The sequence below is a fragment of the Moschus berezovskii genome, chromosome 17 (assembly GCF_049115385.1).
Source record: "Moschus berezovskii isolate FMDL1 chromosome 17, NW_MosBer_1.0, whole genome shotgun sequence".
NCBI lineage: Eukaryota > Metazoa > Chordata > Mammalia > Artiodactyla > Moschidae > Moschus > Moschus berezovskii.
In genome coordinates, this window is record NC_142476.1 from 4,783,565 (window position 1) to 4,803,413 (window position 19,849).

General features: G+C 53.2%; 1 protein-coding gene across 3 annotated transcripts in view; it reads right to left on the reverse strand.

Annotated features, from left to right (window-relative positions):
- The window catches only part of PLEKHA6 (pleckstrin homology domain containing A6), a 139,148-nt gene that overhangs the window by 111,219 nt on the left and 8,080 nt on the right, over positions 1-19,849 (reverse strand). For all 3 annotated transcript variants that reach the window (XM_088845123.1, XM_088845121.1, XM_088845120.1), the window contains exon 3: positions 17,118-17,175. In XM_088845123.1, coding sequence (XP_088701249.1) covers positions 17,118-17,175 — 58 coding nt within the window. The remainder of the gene's footprint in view (positions 1-17,117; positions 17,176-19,849) is intronic.

Here is a 19,849-nt window from a genome sequence, read left to right on the forward strand (position 1 = left end):
CCATCCACACACACAGTAACTACGATGGCGGGGATGCTGGGGAAGGGCAGGAACACGTGGCAGTGGAGTACAGCGGAAAGAAGGGAGTGAGTTAAGCCCGCCCTGCCGGCTGCCACCAGAGGGCTAAGCTGGTTTAATGAGGACGCTGGTTTCTGGATTCAGAGAAGGCCTGCACTGCCGAAGGAGGCTGTGTCTCCTGAAGGAGCCGCTGCCTGGTCAGACAATGCCTTCCTCCAGCACTGTGCGGGCCAAGGGAGCTGAAGGACCAACACTGCACATGGTCCCTGATCCCGCTGCAGCTTAGCTCTGCCTCCAAGGTTTCGCCTCAGCGTCTCTGTGACTCTCTCCAGAGGATCTGAAGGGCCCCTGGAGCTGCACTTACACGGGAATATGCAAGCAACACACGCACACACCTTCGCTCCTCCAGAGATGGCAGCATTTGCCAGCTGCCTTTCCCAAGGACGCAGGGTCTGGACACCTGGGGAGAGGCCAGTGGGGCAGCCCTGCGCGGCTGAGCTGAGCCGTGACTGTCGGGGGTGTCATAGCAAAGGGGAGGCAGACAGTCACGTCTGCCCTCCCCACCCCTGCCTCCACCATCTCCTCTCCTCTGGCTAATAAGCACGCATTCAGACTTGGGTCACACGAGGGGCAGAAAACCACCAATCTCCCCCACTTGTCAGCGTGGTCCCTGGTGAGTGGCCCATCCTCCCAGAAATGCTAGATTCTTCATAAGTAGAGAGGGGTGATGAATTCGCCTGGACAAGCTGAAGGGAAGACAGTACCGAGCAACCTGGGCACAGGCAGAACACACAGGCAGAGAGAAAGGGTCTCTACAAGACAGACATCCATCCAACTCCCATGTGAATGGGTTCCTCTTCAAGCACTGAACGGTCTCCTCATTTGACCCCAAAGCACTGATTCTCCTTACCGGAAACCCACCCTCTCTCAGCCTCCGACGGACACACCCCACCCGAGCCCCAGCAGAATTCCTAGGCACCGCCCACTGCCCTGACCCAAAGCCCTGAGCCCAGGGTCCTGGCCTCGAGCAGCTGGGACAGGACACTCCTCACACTGGCTGCGGAGTCGCGGGCCGCACGCCTGAGGACCAGGGCAGGGGCCCGAGGCCAGGGCACCCTCTCACAGCTGCAGCCCCCGGCCTCCCCTCCGCACCGGGCAGGCGGAGACGCCGAGGAGGGAACGCACCCAAAGGCCTGGCAGGCAGCGCCTCGCTCCGCTGTTTGCAAAGGGCAAGGTCCACTGGAGGAGGAGGGCCCGCACCCCTGTTAGCCCCGGGCGGAGCCGCAGGCCCTGAGGGGAGACAGGCTGCAAACAGACGCTCCTCCACAGGCTCGGGTTCCTACTCTGCTCCCGACCTCGGACCTGTCACAGGCACTCCCAGGGGTCCGTCCTCTGGGGGCCATCGCTCCTCACCTCTGGGGGCCCAGCGGGGTCTATTCTGCGGTTGGTTACTCTGTGCCTGGCCGCCCCACGCTGACTTTCACGTCCTTCATCACGCTGGAAATGGACGGTTAAAAACTGGCTTTCCTGGGCCTGGCTTAAGGCTTTCCTGTCAGAAAATCTCCCAGGAGCCTGTGCTGGGCTCAGCCCCAGGCCCTCATTTGGGATCTTTGGAGCCTTGCCTCTGTTTATAAGTGGAATCCCCTTGTAGCAAGAATGAAAATAGACAACAAATTCAGTACACACAGGGGTACTATGAACCTGAGCCACACAGATCCCCTTTTAAGCCTTGGCTCTGTGACCCTGCGCCAACCATGACTTTTAATCTGTGACCCCGGGCAAGTCATGTGACCTCAGAGCCTCTGTTACCTCATACACTTCAATCACCAACCAGACAACCTCATACATGGAAGGTGGAAGGAGCTTTAGCTCAGGGTCTCTCTCAGTGTTTCTCAAACCACAGGTGGGAGTGAAATCAAGCTTAAGGGTCAAAATATCTTTTCTTTTTTAAACAAAATAGACCAGACTAGACTCAAATATAACACGAAGTGTGCAAGACACAGTTAGGGTATCATACACGTTTGCTGGGTTGTGATGGAAAATGTATTTCTGCTGGCGGCAAAAATTTCAGTTAGATTCTACTTTGAAAACTTTCTTGCAGATGTTCCCGGCTGTATACCTTTGCTTCCTGCCCTCAGGAGACTGGGACAGTAAACTCCCTGAGGCTGAGAGAAAGGTCTCAAGTTCCCAAGAATTCCAAACCTCCCATCTCCTTCCCCCATTGTGCTGGGCCCAGAGCAGGATGGGCCTCCAATACAGGCTGCTCACGGGCTGCAAGGCATCCACCGAAGAGAAAATCAGCAAGAAAGATGACGGAGCCATCACCGACAGACTGGGCACTGTCCCAGTGGCCCTGGAGGTCTGCACTAACATTCTATGGATGAGGAAACTGGGGTTCAAAGAGGATAACATCGTCGGGGTGGTGCGACCGGGATGGAGACATGGACCCCCTCTCTGGACCTCGCTGCTTTTGTCATGGCCTGAGAGAGCTCCTGCACTGCCTGATCAAACCTTCGAGGATCCTGCCTTGCTCAAGATGACTCACGCCAACACACACACACACAGGGCAGGAAACAACACAGCATCCTTTCCTACCTGCCTTTCTCTGGATTTCCCTGTCCCACGATGCTGGGGGCATCTGGGATGTGTCTTCCTCTTGGTCCCACCCTTGTCCTTCTCTGCCTCTTTTGAGGCTGATTCCCCCAGCTCACCATCCCCTTCCCCCAATACCAGCTAACTGGTTACCAGGGCAACCCAGCTGGGAGGCTGCCAGTTACCACGGCAACCCAGCATGGCCGCCAGGCTGCTTTGCTTAGGAAGGTCAGGGGACCAGCCGGGTGACAGAGCCACCGGGACGTTGCCGGCAGGACCGGCCCCTACGTGCCTGAGGAAATTAAGTTCCTGCTGTCAGGGGGTTACCTCTCAGTTCCCCATGAAGCAGGCTCCCCAGCTGGGGACAGGAGCTAAAGAAAACCTCACCAATTCACTCAAGCCTGGTAGCCTCCAAACCTTTCAACAGAATTCTGATCACCTCGCCCTGAGGAAAGTTTCTGTCTCTCAGAATGCGCTGGCTATCACCCAGTCTTACCCTGGAGCCCTCATCCTGCCTTCCCTTCGGAGCAAATCTGGGAATCGGCGTGCACGCAACGTGTGTGTCAGCGTGCAGATGCAGCCTCCCCATGAGATATGTTGCTAATAAAACAGGGAAGAGCGCCTATTTTCCCGTACGTACTGCATACCAAGCATGTTCTAGGTAGCTTGCCTGAAGTCTCTCTGTTGATCCAGATAACAAATTAGCTACCTGTACTTTGTAGACACAGCATCTGAGACTTGGAGAAGGAACCCGTTCAAGGTCACAAAGGTATTAACTAACAGAGCTGAAACGAAGCTGTAAAAATCAGCTTCTGAAATTCCTTCAGACCCTGGCTAGTGCCTCTCCTCCACCAACCAAGTATGTGGCCTGGCTTTAAGAAAACATTTTTAACATTTATTAAAAGATAATTTGGTGCCAGGCATTTTGTTCATGTTATTTTACTTCATTTCATCCTCACCTCCATGAAGGATGTTTTAGTCTCCCCACACAATAGCTTGGGAAACCAAGCCCCAAGGATGTTAAGCGACTTCCCCAAACTGAGAGACCAGGTTCAGGCCCCTGCTCAGGAGTCCTTTCCTGACCCCCCAGGGACAGATTCTTTCTTGGCCACCAATAAACACAAAACATGTCTCTCTCATACACAGGTATCATATCATATACATGCATCTCTAACATATTTGTCTGTATCATATCATATGCACACTCTGCTCCCTTCCTAGACCACAAATTTTACAATTCATTTTCACAACCTAGTATCTGGTCCATAATAAGCACACAGGAAATATTTGCCAAAAGAAAGCAGGGTGGCCAAGATTCCAATTGCGTTCATTGACCCAGTTCCATGCTCCCCCTACCACATTACCCTGTCTCACTCATCCAGTCATGAAGCAGGTATCAAACAACTGCTGTGTGCCTGACTCTGTGCAGAACTTCACAAAAACAAGCAAGACCAGTTCCAGCCACGAAGCAGCCCAGTGGAGTAGAGTAGGCGGCATGGCTGAAGAGGACAGGAAGTAAACGCCCCCTGCCAACTGCCATCGAAGGCTTTCTCATAACTGTTTCCCTATGCTATCCCTTGGGCCACACTTCTTCCCATCCAAATCTTCATGTAGCCAACCAAGAGTTGGACCATAAGGAAGGCTGAGCACCGAAGAACTGATGCTTTTGAACTGTGGTGTTGGAGAAGACTCTTGAGAGCCCCTTGGACTGCAAGGAGAACCCACCAGTCCATCCTAAAGGAGATCAGTCCTGAATATTCACTGGAAGGACTGATGCTGAAGCTGAAGTTACAAAGCTCTGGCCACCTGATGCGAAGAGCCAGCTCATTAGAAAAGACCCTGATGCTGGGAAAGATTGAAGGCAGGAGGAGAAGGGGATGACAGACGACCAGATAGTTGAATGGCATCACCAACTCAATGGCCATGAGTTTGAGCAAGCTCTGGAAGATGGTGAAGGACAGGGAAGCCTGGCGTGCTGCAGTTCATGGGGTCGCAGAGTCAGACGCGACTGAACAACAAAAATGTGTATGGAGCATTTGTTATATATCAATGCCTTTAAATCACCCATGGTTTGGGGGGAGTGAACAAAATGCAAAGACAAGAATTAACAAAACAGCATGAGAAGCAACAGATAGGTCCAGGAACTAGTGTCCAGGGACGCTGGGATCATTTGTTTAATTCTAAAGAACTTTCACATTTGATGCGATAAAATAATTTCACATTGCTTTACATTCATACCCACTTCCTACATTAACTCATTTGAACCTCAGAGATGCAAGCAGGGCAAATAATTACTACTCCCATTTTAGAGATGGGGAAACTGAAGTTCAGAAGGGGAAGAACATTGAATTAGAAGGAAGGAACCTGGATTCTAGACCTCACTTGTGATTCTAACAAATCTATGTTTCCATCAGAACACTCCCACCCCACCATCCCACCTCACCTAAAGCAGATTTTCCTTCCCTGCTGTGACCCCTTCAATTCCCTAGCTAGCAGCTGCAGTTTCAGGAGAGACAAGCAGACTGGCCTGCAATCTGTGGAAAGCCCACTGATACTAATGAGGACCTGCTGCTGCTACTGCTGCTAAGTCACTTCAGTCGTGTCCGACTCTGTGTGACCCCACAGACAGCAGCCCACCAGGCTCGCCTGCCCCTGGGATTCTCCAGGCAAGAATATTGGAGTGGCCTGCCATTTCCTTCTCCAATGCATGAAAGTGAAAAGTGAAAGTGAAGTCCCTCAGTCATGTCCAACCCTCAGCGACCCCATGGACCACAGCCTACCAGGCTCCTCCATCCATGGGATTTTCCAGGCAAGAGTACTGGAGTGGGGTGCCATTGCCTTCTCTAATGAGGACCTAGGAACCAAGTAAAATCAGGAAAAATGACCTCACCACTAGAGGTTAGGTTGAATTTAACAAGCTAATTGCAAGCATTAGGCTAATTAAAAGTGAATTGGCACCTGCAATTATAGACTCAAGTTCTCAGGTAATGACGAGCCAGACTGAGTGGACATGGTGATGTCAGCTAGGGAGGGCCGTTGCCTTCCCTGTGGGGGCGGGTGGTGGTCCCAGGCCCTGCAGGAGGGAAGTCTCAGCATCCATCCACATTTGTCAGATCAGTGTTGACTTGCCCATCCCTGAATCCTGTGTTCACACCATAAGGACCAAGCCTTTACAGAGATTAGGTGACCTGGAAGGATCGGATGTCACCCTGGATACCATCTGCCTTGCCGTGTGTGAGGGGCTGAGCATGGCGATGGGGCAGCTGGAGGAGGGACTCCAGCGGAATGTCCTGCTAGCCAGAAGACGCCAGCAGAGCCCATCTCTCTTGTCTAAGTGCCGGCTAGAAGGAGTCACAGAAGGGTGATGTTCCAGGGGGTGGTCCTGGGAGTGGGAAGCAGCTGCCTCCCTGTGCTCCATGCTGGGGAGACCGAGCCTGGGGAGAGGCAGCAGGAGAGCCTGAGGGGGTGGGTGGTGTCACCGGAGGCGTCTGCTCTCAGATGCCTGGGGGACTCGGGGGAGCGGGGGAGGGAAATCATGACACTGGTTTCTGTGTTTCTCGTGCAAATCAACACTAGTAAGATAATAAAAACACAGTCACTTACTCAGGTTAGCATGATTCTATGTGCTTTACATATGTGACCTCATTTATCTTCACAAAAACGTCTGTGAGATAAGGTACATCATTATCCTCAATTTACAGATGGAAAAACTGAGGTACAGAGAGATTAAGTCACGGTCAAGCTCATGTGCCCGGTAAGTGGCAGAACCCAGAGTCAGCCTCAGTTTGGCCCCATAACTGCAATCTTGACAATTGCACTAAATAATCTTTTAAGAAAAGCCAAAGACTTGAATAAAAAAATGATAACAGATGACCTCCTCACACTTTAAATTTTTATAATTTTAAATTTTAAAACTCACTAATAGACAAATGTTCACCCATCTCAAGAAACAAGGAATTGAAACAGTGAAAAAAGTTAGAATAGTCAATGCTGATGCTCATGCCACAAAATACATTCTTATACACAGCTGCTGGGAATGTAAATTAGTACTTTCTAACAATGAATTGGCAAAATATGTCAAAATATTTTAAAACATAGGAATTCCACTTCTAGAAATGTAACCTAAGGGAAAAAGTCATTGATATGTGTAAAGATTCAGATATTTATATGTTCACTGTAGCATTATTTATAAAAGTGAAAAGCTGGAAACACATAGTTTAACATAGGGGCCAGTTAAACAAACAAATAAATGGAATAGGTCTATAATGAAATACCAGTAACTAAAAATGATATTGTAAAAGAATACTTAATGACATGGAGAAATGCTTTTTATTTAAGTGACAAAAATATATACTTGGTCAATTTTTAATAGGATATGTGTGTATTTTGGTAATAAACATAGTCATATGTCTGTGCATGAATTCACAAAAAAATATATATGCCAAAATATTCAAATTATATACTGAATCTCTGAGAGAATTACACTTAAGTTTAATATTTTCTTTATGGGTTACCCTACATTCTTAATGACTATGTATTAGCTTTATACTCACAGAACAGTAATTTTTTTTAATGTATAGCCTCTATCATATTAATTCTATGTCTTAGCATTCATGCTAAGAAAATAATCCAAAATACAGAAAAAGCCTTACGCAAAAAAAATGATCATGTTATTTGTAAAAAGAAAATAAGGGTAACCACCTAACTGTCCAACACAAATACGATTACATAAACTACATCATGTCCAAAGGCTATTATGCACTATTTTAATATGAAGAAAACCATCTTTAACGCTTTTGGAAAGAGAGCTGATTTGTTCTGTGCTGCTTCGAAGAATCAAAACCAAAGGTGGAACTTAAAAGTGGGCAGGTTTTGATTCAGTACAGAAGAATGTTCTAGCCTTGGAGCAGGCTGGTGAGGTAATGAGCTCCCCGTCACTGGTAGTATCCAGGCGAGGGTAGGACCCAGATGCGCCCCTCAAGGAGGCTGCAGAGGGTTCGTCTGCGTTTGGAAGGCATCTGGAGCCGTGGGCACAGAGCAGGAGCCCACCCGGGCTGTAAGTGCCGAGAACAGGGCCCGGCTCAGCCCGCCCTCAGAGTGCTTCCTCTTTGCCCACCATTTATTCTGAATGTTCCCCAAAGGTGCTCTTTCCTCTCTGAGTATGTGGGGCTTTTTTTTGACTATTGGAGACTGGCCTGCAGTCATCTCACTGACGGCTGATGTCCATGCCTCCTCCTCCCCAAGCAGGACTCTCTGCCGCAGCTGAGCCGGATCTCCCCCGGCTGCAAGCCTCCCCCTCCTGAGGCCCCTCTGGGGGTCCAGGCTCAGTGCGGCGGCCTCAGGGGACCCACGGCAGGCCTGGAAGGAAGACACAGGACCTGGACTCAGGCCGTCAGGCAAGGTGTCAGCCCGTCCACGGGGCTGCCTGCTCACTGACTTCCTCGGTAATTATGTCATTTACACTATGCAGGAAGAACCCAACTGAATAATCCAGGCAGACACGTTAAAAGTAATTATCTGTGTAATGCGTCCTGCACCATCACCTTCCTGTGAAGAAGGAAAAGAAGCCGAACCTGGGGGAAAAAAAGGCCCCCATTGTCTCGAGCCTGTGCAGCGCCCCCAGGATTAATTACACAGCCGCGTTAACACGTTTAGCACCTCGCCTCTGATTGGAAAGCCAAGAACTCTTAATAATTCATATCTGCAGCCCAGCACTCTGCGCCCTGCTGAGGACACAGGGAGCCCTTGTCTTCTGCCAGGCAAGCCCCAGGGCAGTGCCAGGCTCGCCCCCGGGCTGCCCCACCTGGCGATGGTTCCGGTCCTCCTCCACGGTCTGCTCTGGTGGGCAGAGGGGCGGGCCTCCATGGTGGGAGCCCACGGGAGCCCCCAGCTCCCAGGCCCCACCAGGGGGACCTGGAATCCAGATCTGGGAGAGTCGTAGGCAGGTGCCTGCGATGCACCCAAGGCTGTCTGGACAGCAGGCTCAGGCAGAGCTGTTCCACCAGGGCTCCCAGCCCTACCACTCAGGAGACCCTCAGGGGAGCCAGACCGAGGGTAAAGGCGCTACAGGGACCGGGGAGGAACAGCCAGTCTCTGAAGGCCGGGATCCCCTCTGACTCTGCGCTCATCCTGCTCCCACCAGCTTCCCCCCAGCTCAGCGCTGACCCAGCCCTGTGCCCAGGGGCTGGCTCCCTCCTGGCTCTCCCACCTCTGGCCTTCCGAGGCTCCAGACTGCAGCCCCCGCTCCTTCCCCTGCGCCTGCAGTTAAAGGAGAATCTCCCAGAGCCGCTCCTCCTTTCCTGTCCAGCTCTCCCAGCCTCTGCTCATCACCCTACTCTGCCATTTTGCCAACCTGTGCCCAGAACCCCACACAATATGCCCAAGGCTCTGGGGGCTTCAGCCTGCCCCCCATGACAAACCCATCCCCCAGTGCCCACTCAGCAGGCTCCAGCTCTCTCAGGGGCTCCCCACTGAATCTGAGAACCCAGAGGTGAGATGCCCCCGAGGAATTCAAGAGCTCAGTGGCTGTAAGCCCCAACCTCTAACCTATAACATATATACCCCGACCCCCCTACCCTGAGGGAGATGGGTCCCTGGGGCTGACCTTAGCCTGAACCCCAAACCCCACCTCTCCTTCCTCCTGGTCTTGAACCCACTTCTGGGGCAAGATTAAGAGGCAGGGTGGGGCTGGCCTCTTTGCTCGAGCAAGACTGGAGCCCCAGCTGGACCCCAGGAAGCTGGCAGCCCCAAGGCTGGCCTCACACAGGCAATCTGGTTCAAATGTAATAAATTCAGACAACATGAGCCTTCACCAGGGATTCTGGAGGTGGCGGTGGGGGCACAGACAGGGATAAAATTAGCATTCTCAGCATCCACGATCCTGAAGCATCGCTGCCAAGAACGAGGGACAGGGAAGGCAGTGGCACCGCAGTGCCAGCAGCCCAGACTCACACGGTGGGCAGGCGGCTGCCAGCCCCGACCAAAGCCCAGGCTCCCTCCTCCCCGCTCGCCCACATGATGCATCAAAACAGACTCACCGGCGGAGGTGCGAGCCCCACGCTGAAAAACTATACCTCTCCGAGACCCCAGGCAGCCCTCCCCCCAGCTCAGGCCTGCTGGGGTCCTCCTCCCCGCCCCTGGGGCCCCCTTCTGAGGCGCAGGGCTCGGCTCTGGTCTGGTCTAATCAGTCATCTCTCCGGCTGACAGGTCCCTGGCGCGGGGAGAGGATGCTGCTGCGGGGACTGCAGGATCCAGCATCTTTCCCAGGCAGAAGCAGCTGGGCATGCTCCATGAGCTCCCAGGGGATTTCAGGGCCACGTGATGCTCCCTCCCCAAGCTGTCACTTAGGATTAGGAGTAAATAGTCCCTGGAAAGGTTTAACTCCATCCACCCCAGTGACGAGCTGTTAAGCACCCGTGCTGTCCGCCTGGGTGAGAACAGAGCTCCTCAGCACAGGCTTCCCGGCCATCCACTGCAGGGCCGAGGCTGCCCCCCAAAGGGCAACTGGGCCATCATCCGTGTAAGCTGCATTCTGCGATCCTCCCACCAGAGTGCAGGGAACCAGAAGCTGCCCAGGGTCTGGCATCCAGGGCCTCCCCAGGCCTGCCTGTGGTTGCCTGTGTTTCCATGGCTGTCCACCCAAGAGACCGGCATGCCTCTGGGTGTCGGGAGGCTGTGGTCAGAGCCCTAGTGCCTTCCTTTCCCCCAAGTCCACCCAGTGAATTTAAAGAAATCATGTTTGGAGTGGATTGGAGTCCATTACAAGATGCCAGGACCTTCTAGGTCCCCCAGCCCAATTGGTCTCCAGTGACCTTGGGCAAGGATGCTAGCTGAGCTGAGGGTACCTGTGTTTTGCATTATTGAGGGTCAGAGGCAGAAAGGAAGGCTTCAGTCAACAGGATTTCAGCCCTGTTTCTGCAGCAGAAAAGCCGATACCATTCAGAGTTCTCTCTCTCCCTACGCCCAACAGCCTCAGTTCCCTTCGCTTCAGCTTTCTGTGAATGCTGGGAAAAGACTCTCTGTGACGATAACCGAGGGCAGGAGAGACACTCAGTTTCCTAGCCATGATCGGGAAGATGGAAAGAAAATGGAGTATTCCCACCTGAACTTCCAGGTAGGCTTCCCAGATCCTAGTCCCATCTGCCTCTGAGACCCAGAAGTCGAAGACCCCACATGAGTTCCTGGGGTCACTTCGAGTAAAGAAATATTACAATAAGCAAGGACTAGAAAAGGGCACTTCCCAGGAGGCACTTAGAGGTAAAGAACCCACCTGCCAATGCAGGAGATGTAAGAGACACGGGTTCAGCCCCTGGGTGGGCAAGATCCCCTGGAGGAGGAAATGGCAACCCACTCCAGTGCTCCTGCCTAGAGAATCCCATGGACGGAGGAGCCTGCTGCACTACAGTCCGCAGGGTTGCCAGGAGGCGGGCGCGACGGAAGCGACAGCATGGCACTGACAAAGGGCAGCGCCAGCGTCCACCCACATGTTATTACATCTGTCCCAAATGTTTGTTTGAATCACCTTAAGTTTTAAAAATTAAGCCTCTCTTCACTTAAATACAACGATTTCCCTTCCCCATGGGTCTCTTTTAATGTGATATAAGCATCACTTTTACAACTGAAGCCTTTATCGTTAAAAAGAATCTACTATGAAAAGTGCAAAGGCACAGACGTCCTCCCAGAGTCCAGGGGGAGCGGCAGGAGGGGAGTGTTACGGGGATCTGATCCACAACCCACTCCCACACGCCCAGAGGAAGCCACTGGAAAGACCGTCCTTCCACCCCAGAGCAGACCAGGCTGGAGCCGGGGATCCCGGGTTTGAGTAGCATGTACCTGCCTGCAGCTGTAGTGGAGAAGGGGGTCCTGAGGTCACCCCTCGCCCCCACAAAGGCTGAAACGCTGAGTTCACTGGCCGTCGGGGAGCCACTCGGAGGAAGGGACAGAGAAGTCCTGGACGCAGGCCCCATGCAGGCAGCACCGGCTCAGCCCAGCCCACCTGTCCCTGCTCTGCAGGACTTGGCGAGACTGCCCGGGACAGGCTGGGGGAGAGCCCGCCCCAGGCAGCCCGAGATGCGGGCCTCAAGGAGCCAGTGGAGCAGAGTGAGGCTGGAAGCGGAGATTACAGCGTCCGGAGGGGACAGACAGAGTGTGAAAGGGGACAAGGGCCCCAGCCTCCATCCCACGAACTCTCGGACAACTGGAGGGGGCAGCAGGCAGACGGGCCTGCTGAGGGTTTTCTGTCTGGCAGACGGACGGTGAGGGCAGCTGCCAAGTCCCTCGACCCTCTGAGAGGCCTGAGCTAGAGCCTCGGCGCTTCCCGGGGGTCTGGGGGGCTGCGGGCTGGAGATGCAGCGAGGGCGGCTGCGGGAGCACGGCCTGCGCTTCGGGGCGCAAGGGGCGGGGCGTCTCCAAGGTCCAACAAGGACCGGTGAGGCAGAGCCAGAAAAATAGTCCACCTGCACCAAATCTGAATTCCCTCTCTGTTAACCCAGCAGAGGGGAGCAAGACTCATCTGAAAGGCTTCGGTTGGGAGGGAGTGAGGAGGCAGTATTAGGATATTCCAAAGAACGTGCCTCTGTGACTCCATCCTTCCTCCACTTTGGAATCCACGGCCCCCAGTGCTTAGAAGAAAAAGTCCAAAACTTTCGGTCCCAATTCAGTCTCTGAGCACTGGCATCCTCCCGGCCTTCCAAGGGTCAATAGCACCCCCACCACACAGTACCGGGGACCACTAAACTCGGTGATCCAGTGCCCCTCAAATGGGTCTGCCCCTTCCTCACCCAGCCACGCCTGGATGGGTGTCTCCTGCCACAAGGTAATAAGCGGGGAGCAGGTACGGGAGCCCTTGTAATAAATTCTCTTTCAGGACCTGAGATTGAGCCCTGGCTCTGTTCCCTACCACATGAGGGACTCTGAATGAGTGACCTGGCTGCTGAGCCTCAGTTTTCCTCATCTGCAAATGGGGCTTGTCTGTTCGGAGCCCCACACCATGCCTCACTTCTCTGCTCGTCTGTCCCATGCTTTACTGTTCCAGGGTGTTACTTGCCTTTCAGAGGGCAGAGCTAGTCAGGTGACGAACTCGCAGACTCGCTGCCCTGGGACTTCTCTCCTTTGCCCTGTGAGGCTCCATTGTACTTCCTGGGACAGCACGTTCTCCGGGGTCCCCCAGGTTGGGCTCTCTGCTGATGATTCCTGTGAGCCAGCCAGGGCTCCTGTGTGCCTGTCCCCCAACGGCTCCCGCAGACCCTGGCATGATGCTGAGCCCACCCTGACAGAACCAGAGGTACAGGTGCAGAGAGCCCATCCCGGCCCCTTCTTGGAGGAAGCATTCAGGCCACAACAAGGAGGTGACAGCAGCTGGGTGGGGCTCCCTGAGGGGAGGAGGTGCCCGTGCAGGCTGGCACCGCCACGGGGCAGCGTCCCGGTGGGGGAGGGACAGCAGGGCCCAGGCCAGGAGCGAGGGTGATGGGGGCGTGTCTCCGCAGAAAGCACCCTGTCCTACCACCCTCTTTGCCAACCGAAGAGGGACGCACTCTTGGAGACTGAACTGGCAAGCTCCACAGATGGCTGCTTTAGCAGGAAGGCGGGAAGGAGTCAGGGACCAGAGAAAATCAGGGATGAGTGTTACCCGGCCAGATCTCTAAGCATCAGAGGAGTCCACCAGGCCCACAGTGGTTGAGGGTGGCAGAGGACGGTCAGGACGCCCCTGTCGGCTCGGGGAGGACCCACCCTCTGCAGGGAGCCAGCCCTTTCAAGGCCTCAGTGGGCCAGAAATGCGTGCTTTGGTGCCCTCCAGTGGATTTGTGTGTACATGCGTACAGGCTTGCAGTGGGTTTCACCCACGTTTTAACCCTGTGCTTTCTCTCTTCTCCCTGCACACCCTTTCTGTTCGATGACACTTTAAAACTGCACACACGCTTGAGCAACGCCATCAGTTGTGTAATACCAAAGAATGACCTCCCAAGCACCATGAAGGAAAGGATCTACTGAACAGAAATATCAGATTTATCTGATGCTGTCCAAGTATCAGTATTTGCTCATTGAAATTTGGCTCAACCACACCAAAAGAAGAAGAAAAAATGAAGCCCAGATTCCAAAGCTACGGGTATATCTGACTTTTATTACTACCTCTTGGTATCCACGTCTGGGTCCTCAGTCTCTAACTCTCCCACCAACCCAATGTCACAAACCTTGCAGGGAACTGACTGTGCAGGGAGCTGTGAGAATAAGGAGAGCAGGCCAGCCGTTCAGTCAGTCGGCACTCACGCGTTCAGTCCGGGCTCACGGATGCCGCCCTTGTCCAAGAGGCACAGAGGACGCTGGTGCCAGCTGTGGCCTGACGCTAGGAGGCCAGACTACGAAGGCAGGCAGACGTGAGGCTGAATCCCAGCTTTGCTTTCTACACGCTTCAGGCATTGAACAAGTTATTTACTAAGTTCTGGTTTGTTTTTCTCTTACTTTCTCAAACAGTTAGAAATGACAGAGCCTCCCTCATAAAGCTGTTAGGGGACTGAATGAGCTGTAAGTGTAGTCAAACACTCAGCTCTCAGAGCGGCCACAGCTGTTCCTGGTGTTCTGAGTGGCCACCAAGTCTGGGAGTGACACAGATGTATAACAGAAGGGTAGCTGACATTTCATCCCAAAACATAGTGAGATGATACTGCCTCTGTTTCCAGACTTTACGGCCACATTGTGCCACCCCTGCCCTTAGCTAGCTTTCAGTCCAGCTCAGTAGTTCTCCAAGTGTGGTCCCCGGAGCAGCAGTATAGCCTGGGAGACTGTTGGAAACGCAGACTCTGAATCAGAAACTCTATGGCTGGGCCAAGCAGTCTGTTCTGAGCAGCCCTCCAGGCGATTCCGTTGCACACTCGAGGTTGTGAACCACTGATCTACAGGAAACGATAGCCGTACAACCAAACAGTTGCAATACAGGTGTGCGCTCCTGAAGTGACAGCGCAAGCAGAGTCGTGAAGGAAAAGGAAGTACTTGCAGGTGAACGCAAGCCATGTTAGAAGAAGGATTACACTAAGAAAGGTTGGGGGCATGGGAGGGAAGTGTGCGTTGAGGGAAACATGAGAGATTCAGTCTGGCAAAATGGGGTGTGGGAGATGCTGCAAAAGGGGGCAAGAGCCAGATTACAAAGCCCTTTCAAGTGCCTGAGTAAGGAATTTAGATTTTATCCTATAACTGATGGGAAGCAGGAAAGGTTTCTAATGGAGAATGACATGACCAAGTTTGCATTGTAGAAAAAAGTACTCCTGCAGCAGTATGGCTTGGAGGCAGGAAGATGAATTGGAAAGCTGCTAGAATGATTCCAGGTAAGAGTAAGAGTCCAGGTGGGCACAAACTTCGGTGGTGGCCACAGGGATGATGTGAAGTGGAGGTGCTGCGGGATATTTAAGAGGAAAATTGACAGGACCTCTGGAGGAGGGGCCCAAGGGTTCTGCGCTGGTGGCACTTCTGACAAAGATGAAACATGCTGGTGGTGGGAAGCCAATGAGGTCAGGACTGAAGACGCTGAAGGGGGTGCTCAGGAGAGGCTCTGCGCTGGTAGCCAAAGCAGGAGCTACTGATGCCTCTGTCTTCCCACATTTTTCATTCGTTCGTTCATACATTTCACCAAATGCTGGGCTCCTGCCAAGTGCCAGAAAGGATCCAGGACAGAGTGGAGCACAAAATGGCCAGAATCTGCTCTCAGGGCTGGTATGGCAGTGGGGGACACCAAGAAAATAGGAAAACAAACACATAAACAAAAACCTTTCCAGAAGTGTAGGTAAAGAAAAGTAAGGGGGGGCTAAGGAGGAACAGGAGGGAACTTCAGACAAGGTCACCAGGAAAGCCCTGCTTGAGCCAAATGTTGAGTAGAAGCCAGACGTACAAAAACAGGAGGAAAGTGTGCCCAGGCAGAGTGAACAGCAAGTGCAAGGGTCCTGAGGCAGAAATTAGTTTGGCCCGATGGAGGGAAAACGAGAATCAGTGCAGCTGCCCAGCTGTGGGAGCTGAGGGCGGGGAGGGGCCGGGCTGGACCAGAGGAGGCGGGCAGCTTTCAAAGGCCGATGAGGTAATACGTGCAAAAGTGCTGGGCTTCCCTGGCCGTCCAGGGGTTACCACTTTGCACGTTCACTGAGGGGGCATGAGTTCCATCCTTGGTCAGGGAACTAAGAGTCCGCATGACATGCAGTCAAAAACATTCCTTTAGTGCATATGAAAGTGTTTCATAAATGACCTCAAGTACCAGGTATGCATAAGGGAATGCTAAGGTGCTGCCATCAAGGAGGAAAAAAAGGAGTAAGTCTTAACTGAAGCAAAGAGTTCAATTTCAGGAAAAGCTCAGGCTATATGAGCCATGTCATATCAGAACAATTTCCAAAACAGATCACTTGTCCATTTTTCTCCTACTGCTTTTGTGGCTACCCACTCCAATATTCTTGCCCTTGCCGTCATCTTGTGGACGGACGAGCCTGGAGGGCTACAGTCTAGGGGACCACAAAGAGACGGACGTGACCGAGCAACCAAGCAAGAATACGGTTAACAGGCAAACTGGTGCAAGTGCTGGCTGGTCTTGAGGCGGGAGATGAGGCGGGAGATGGAAAGAGCACGGGAGATGGAAAGAGCACAGCACAGACAAGGAAGGAGCAGGGAGAGAGGAAAGGAGAAAAAGGCTCTCCTTGCAGGCTGGGCGGCGGCTCCCTCTGCTGGTGCCTGAGCCCCAGCTGTCTGCAGCCACAGCGCAGCCCCGCCGGCCCGAGCCCACCCGCCTCACCCTGAGAGCGAAGCCAGGACCCAGGCCAGCGGGGAGAGGAGGGACCTAGGTCAGGGCAGAGGGAAAGGAGTCCAGCGGGGCAGACACAGGCACCCCGGCCCCCAGGGCTGCCTGCTGCGCCCAAGAACACGAGACACCCAGGCGACAGAGGGCCCTGACCACCCCTCAGGAGACCACGAGTACCAGACACATGCCTGCCACACCCAGGATGGCAGAGGCCCCGCCAGGAGGGCGGGCGTGACGCAGGCTGTTCATGCACCCAGCTCACCCCTTCCCTCCCGCTGACCTCCACTTCCCACCTCTCGGGACACCCGTGCTCCGTCTCCTTCCTCTCAACCTCTGATCCAAGTGTCTCGAATGGCTTCTGTCCTCTACTCTGTTGAGCCATGTCCTTCCCACCCACACAGCCCAGCCCAGCGCTCCATTCACGCCACCCAGCCCCACCCACCATCCCAGAGAGGAAGTACTTGCAGAGAACTTCCTGTGATTGACACGAGCTCTCCTGGGCCAACACACACACGCACGCACACACGCACACGCACACACCCTGGGCTTTATCTGCAAGGCTTCACACACAGGCCCTGGGCTTTATCTTTAACTTGGAACCTGTGACATCTCCTGGCCATTCACAGACCCCAGCAAGGCCTCCAGGAAGACCCTTTAACTGTCTCCACCGCCAAGGAGGTATCAGGTACAAGGACAAAAGTAGAACAGGAAGACTGGAAAGAAACTCCATCTTACTCACTTGATGAAATACACAGCTCCTTCCTGGGTAGAGTCCATCTCCCAGCCCTTGGGCAAACCTGTGAGGAAGCAAAATCACAAAATCACCCTCTCTTCCACAAGCCCAATCTACACTCAGGAGGGATGGAGACTAGGAGAACCAGGGCAATTCACAGATAAGCAGCAGTGGTCAAACCAACAATCTCACCCTTTTCTGTCCACTCTTTCCATCAGTCTGAGAGGTGAGAGGTGGCACAGTAAGAGAGGTGGCAGTGGAGGAGATGCCCCCCATCAGTGAGCAGTGAAGCGACAAAACAAATCATTGCTTTGCAGGCTTTGCTCATTCATTCAACAAACATTTACTGCGCGTCTGTTCTGTGCCGGGCCCTGTGCCAACCCTCAGGGATGTAGCAGTGAACACACAGATGACCACCCCGGAAGGTCCTCAGGATCATCCCTGCGTGTATCACAGGAGCAGAAGCTGGAGCCGCGGCGGGTCACTGGCCCCAGACCTCATGGATAATTAGCACTTAAGACCAGGACTCAAGTCTCCAAGGGTTTCCAGATGGTGCTAGTGGCAAAGAACCCGCCTGCTGATACAAGAGATGCAGGTTCAATCCCTGGGTCGGGAAGATCCCCTGGAGGAGAAAATGCAACCCGCTCCAGTATTCTTGCCTGGGAAATGCCATGGACAGAGGAGCCTGGCAGGTGGCAGGCTACAGTCTATGTGGCCGCAAGGAGCTGGACACAATAGAAGTGACTTAGTACACACACACAAGTCTTCAAATCCCAGACCACTGTCATCAGCTCTGCTTCTGAACAAGACACCACAGACCTGGGAAATCAGTCCCAGAAAAAATGAGGCTTTTTTAAAAAAATTTTAACAGCACCTCTGAAAACAATTTATCCATGAAAATGCTTAGAATGGAGAATCACTGACTTGCAAAATGAAAGAGGACTGAGTATCCAAGGAAGCTGATCTTGGCTCCGAGGCATCTAGGCAGTCCTCCAGGCGGGCACAGCCCCTGCTGCACATCCAGAGACTCCGCGTCTCCTTCTCCACAGGGCGCTCCAGGGGCCTCTGGCTCTGCCACCCCCCCCAAAACAGCCACCCCGGCCAAGCCTTGCCTCTCAAATAGGCCACCTCCAACTGTGGCAGAGGAGGACGAGCTTTCCGGGAATCCGAGGGAATCCAGCATGAGGTGGAGACAGGCCGGGCACCAGTGCAAGAGCCCTGTGGCTGACACATTAGGAAACGGGTGCAGATTCTCTCAACAGTCGAACACCTGCCTTGTGTAAGAGGTTTTATAAACTATGGCTACTCAGTGCGGGTCTGCACCTCTCCTGCCCTGTGACCAGCTGCCCTCAGACACAAGCTGTTGGACAGTGGGGCCTGGGCTGGACAGAGTGCTGGCCTCAGTTACTGACCATTCTCTTCACTCACTGCCGGGTATCAGGGCTCTGTATTTCCACAGCTGCTGCTGATGGAGATGCTGATGCTTCAGTGGAGTGGGGCAGCCCACCTCCTTCTCAGGACGTGGTCCACAGAAATCACGCCAGCAGCCACCGCTTAGTGAGAGCCTCTCTCCTCTAAGGTACAGAGTTTACCCCTATGAGCATATTCAGTCTGAACAGCAGCATTACACAACAGGCATCAGCCCGAGCATTTTCACAGAGGAAGAAACTGAGGCCCAGAGAGCTCAACCGACTCGCCAAAGGTCACACAGGAAGTGTCTGGGCCAGGTCAGGAGTCTGGTCGCCTATCTGCAAAGCTCACACTCTTTCCTCTGTGTGGCCCCATAAATGCTACTTGTTCCCCTCTGTCCCTGGGCAAGGATGCTCCCATTCAGAAGGGCGTGGGTTGGCAGCCTCCCTGTGTAGAAGGATCCCCAATGGGTCAGAATCATAAATAATCCTGCCACTGTGGTGTGCCTGGGAAAGAGGCCAGCGTGGATTATGTCCCCTGCCTTTTCCAGCAACTTCCCTGCACACTGCCCTCTCTGCCCAGGCAACACCAAGAGTGCTTATATTCCTGCCCAGGCGGAGTGCCCACTAAGGCAGCTGCCCCTCCAGCAAGCTTCAGGGGCATCTTAACCCCTTCCCAACCTCGGACAACCAGTTGGCCACAGCCAAAAACACGATTGGCTCACAGACTTGTATTCATCCTCCAGCCTTACCTAGGGCCATGGTAAGATGGACGGACTCTTAACTGCAAACAGCCGAAACATGGGAGGTAGCAACACCAACCCAGAAGACAGCCACAGCCTTGGGATCCTGAGGCTTCACTTCAAGTTGAAAATACAATGGTGACCAAAACAATAGAAGTCACCTCTGTTGACGGTGACTCTCTTGCATAATCGGTGCTACAACCTTTTGAGGTTCATAATCCTATCCCCATTTTACAGACAAAGAAGCTAAGTCCCAAAAGAACTAATCACTTGCTCAAAGCCACACTAATAAAAACTCAAGCCAAGATTTGATCTCAGGTCTCTCTGTCTCTAGAACTTGTGCAATTGACTCTGATGCTGCTTTGCTTATTAGCTGAGTGGCCTTGAGTTAGGCCCTTTCTCTCTGCTCTTCCATTTCCCTATTTTAAAATGAAGGAGTCAGACTCCATGATCCCTGAAGTCCTTTTTGGCTCTAGAACCAAAATGAGTCCAGTTCTGAAATGAAAAGAAAGCAGGCTCTGGGCAAGTCAGCACCTTGACCCGCACACCCAGCAGAGCTCCTGTGCCCCAAGAATAACTGGGATTC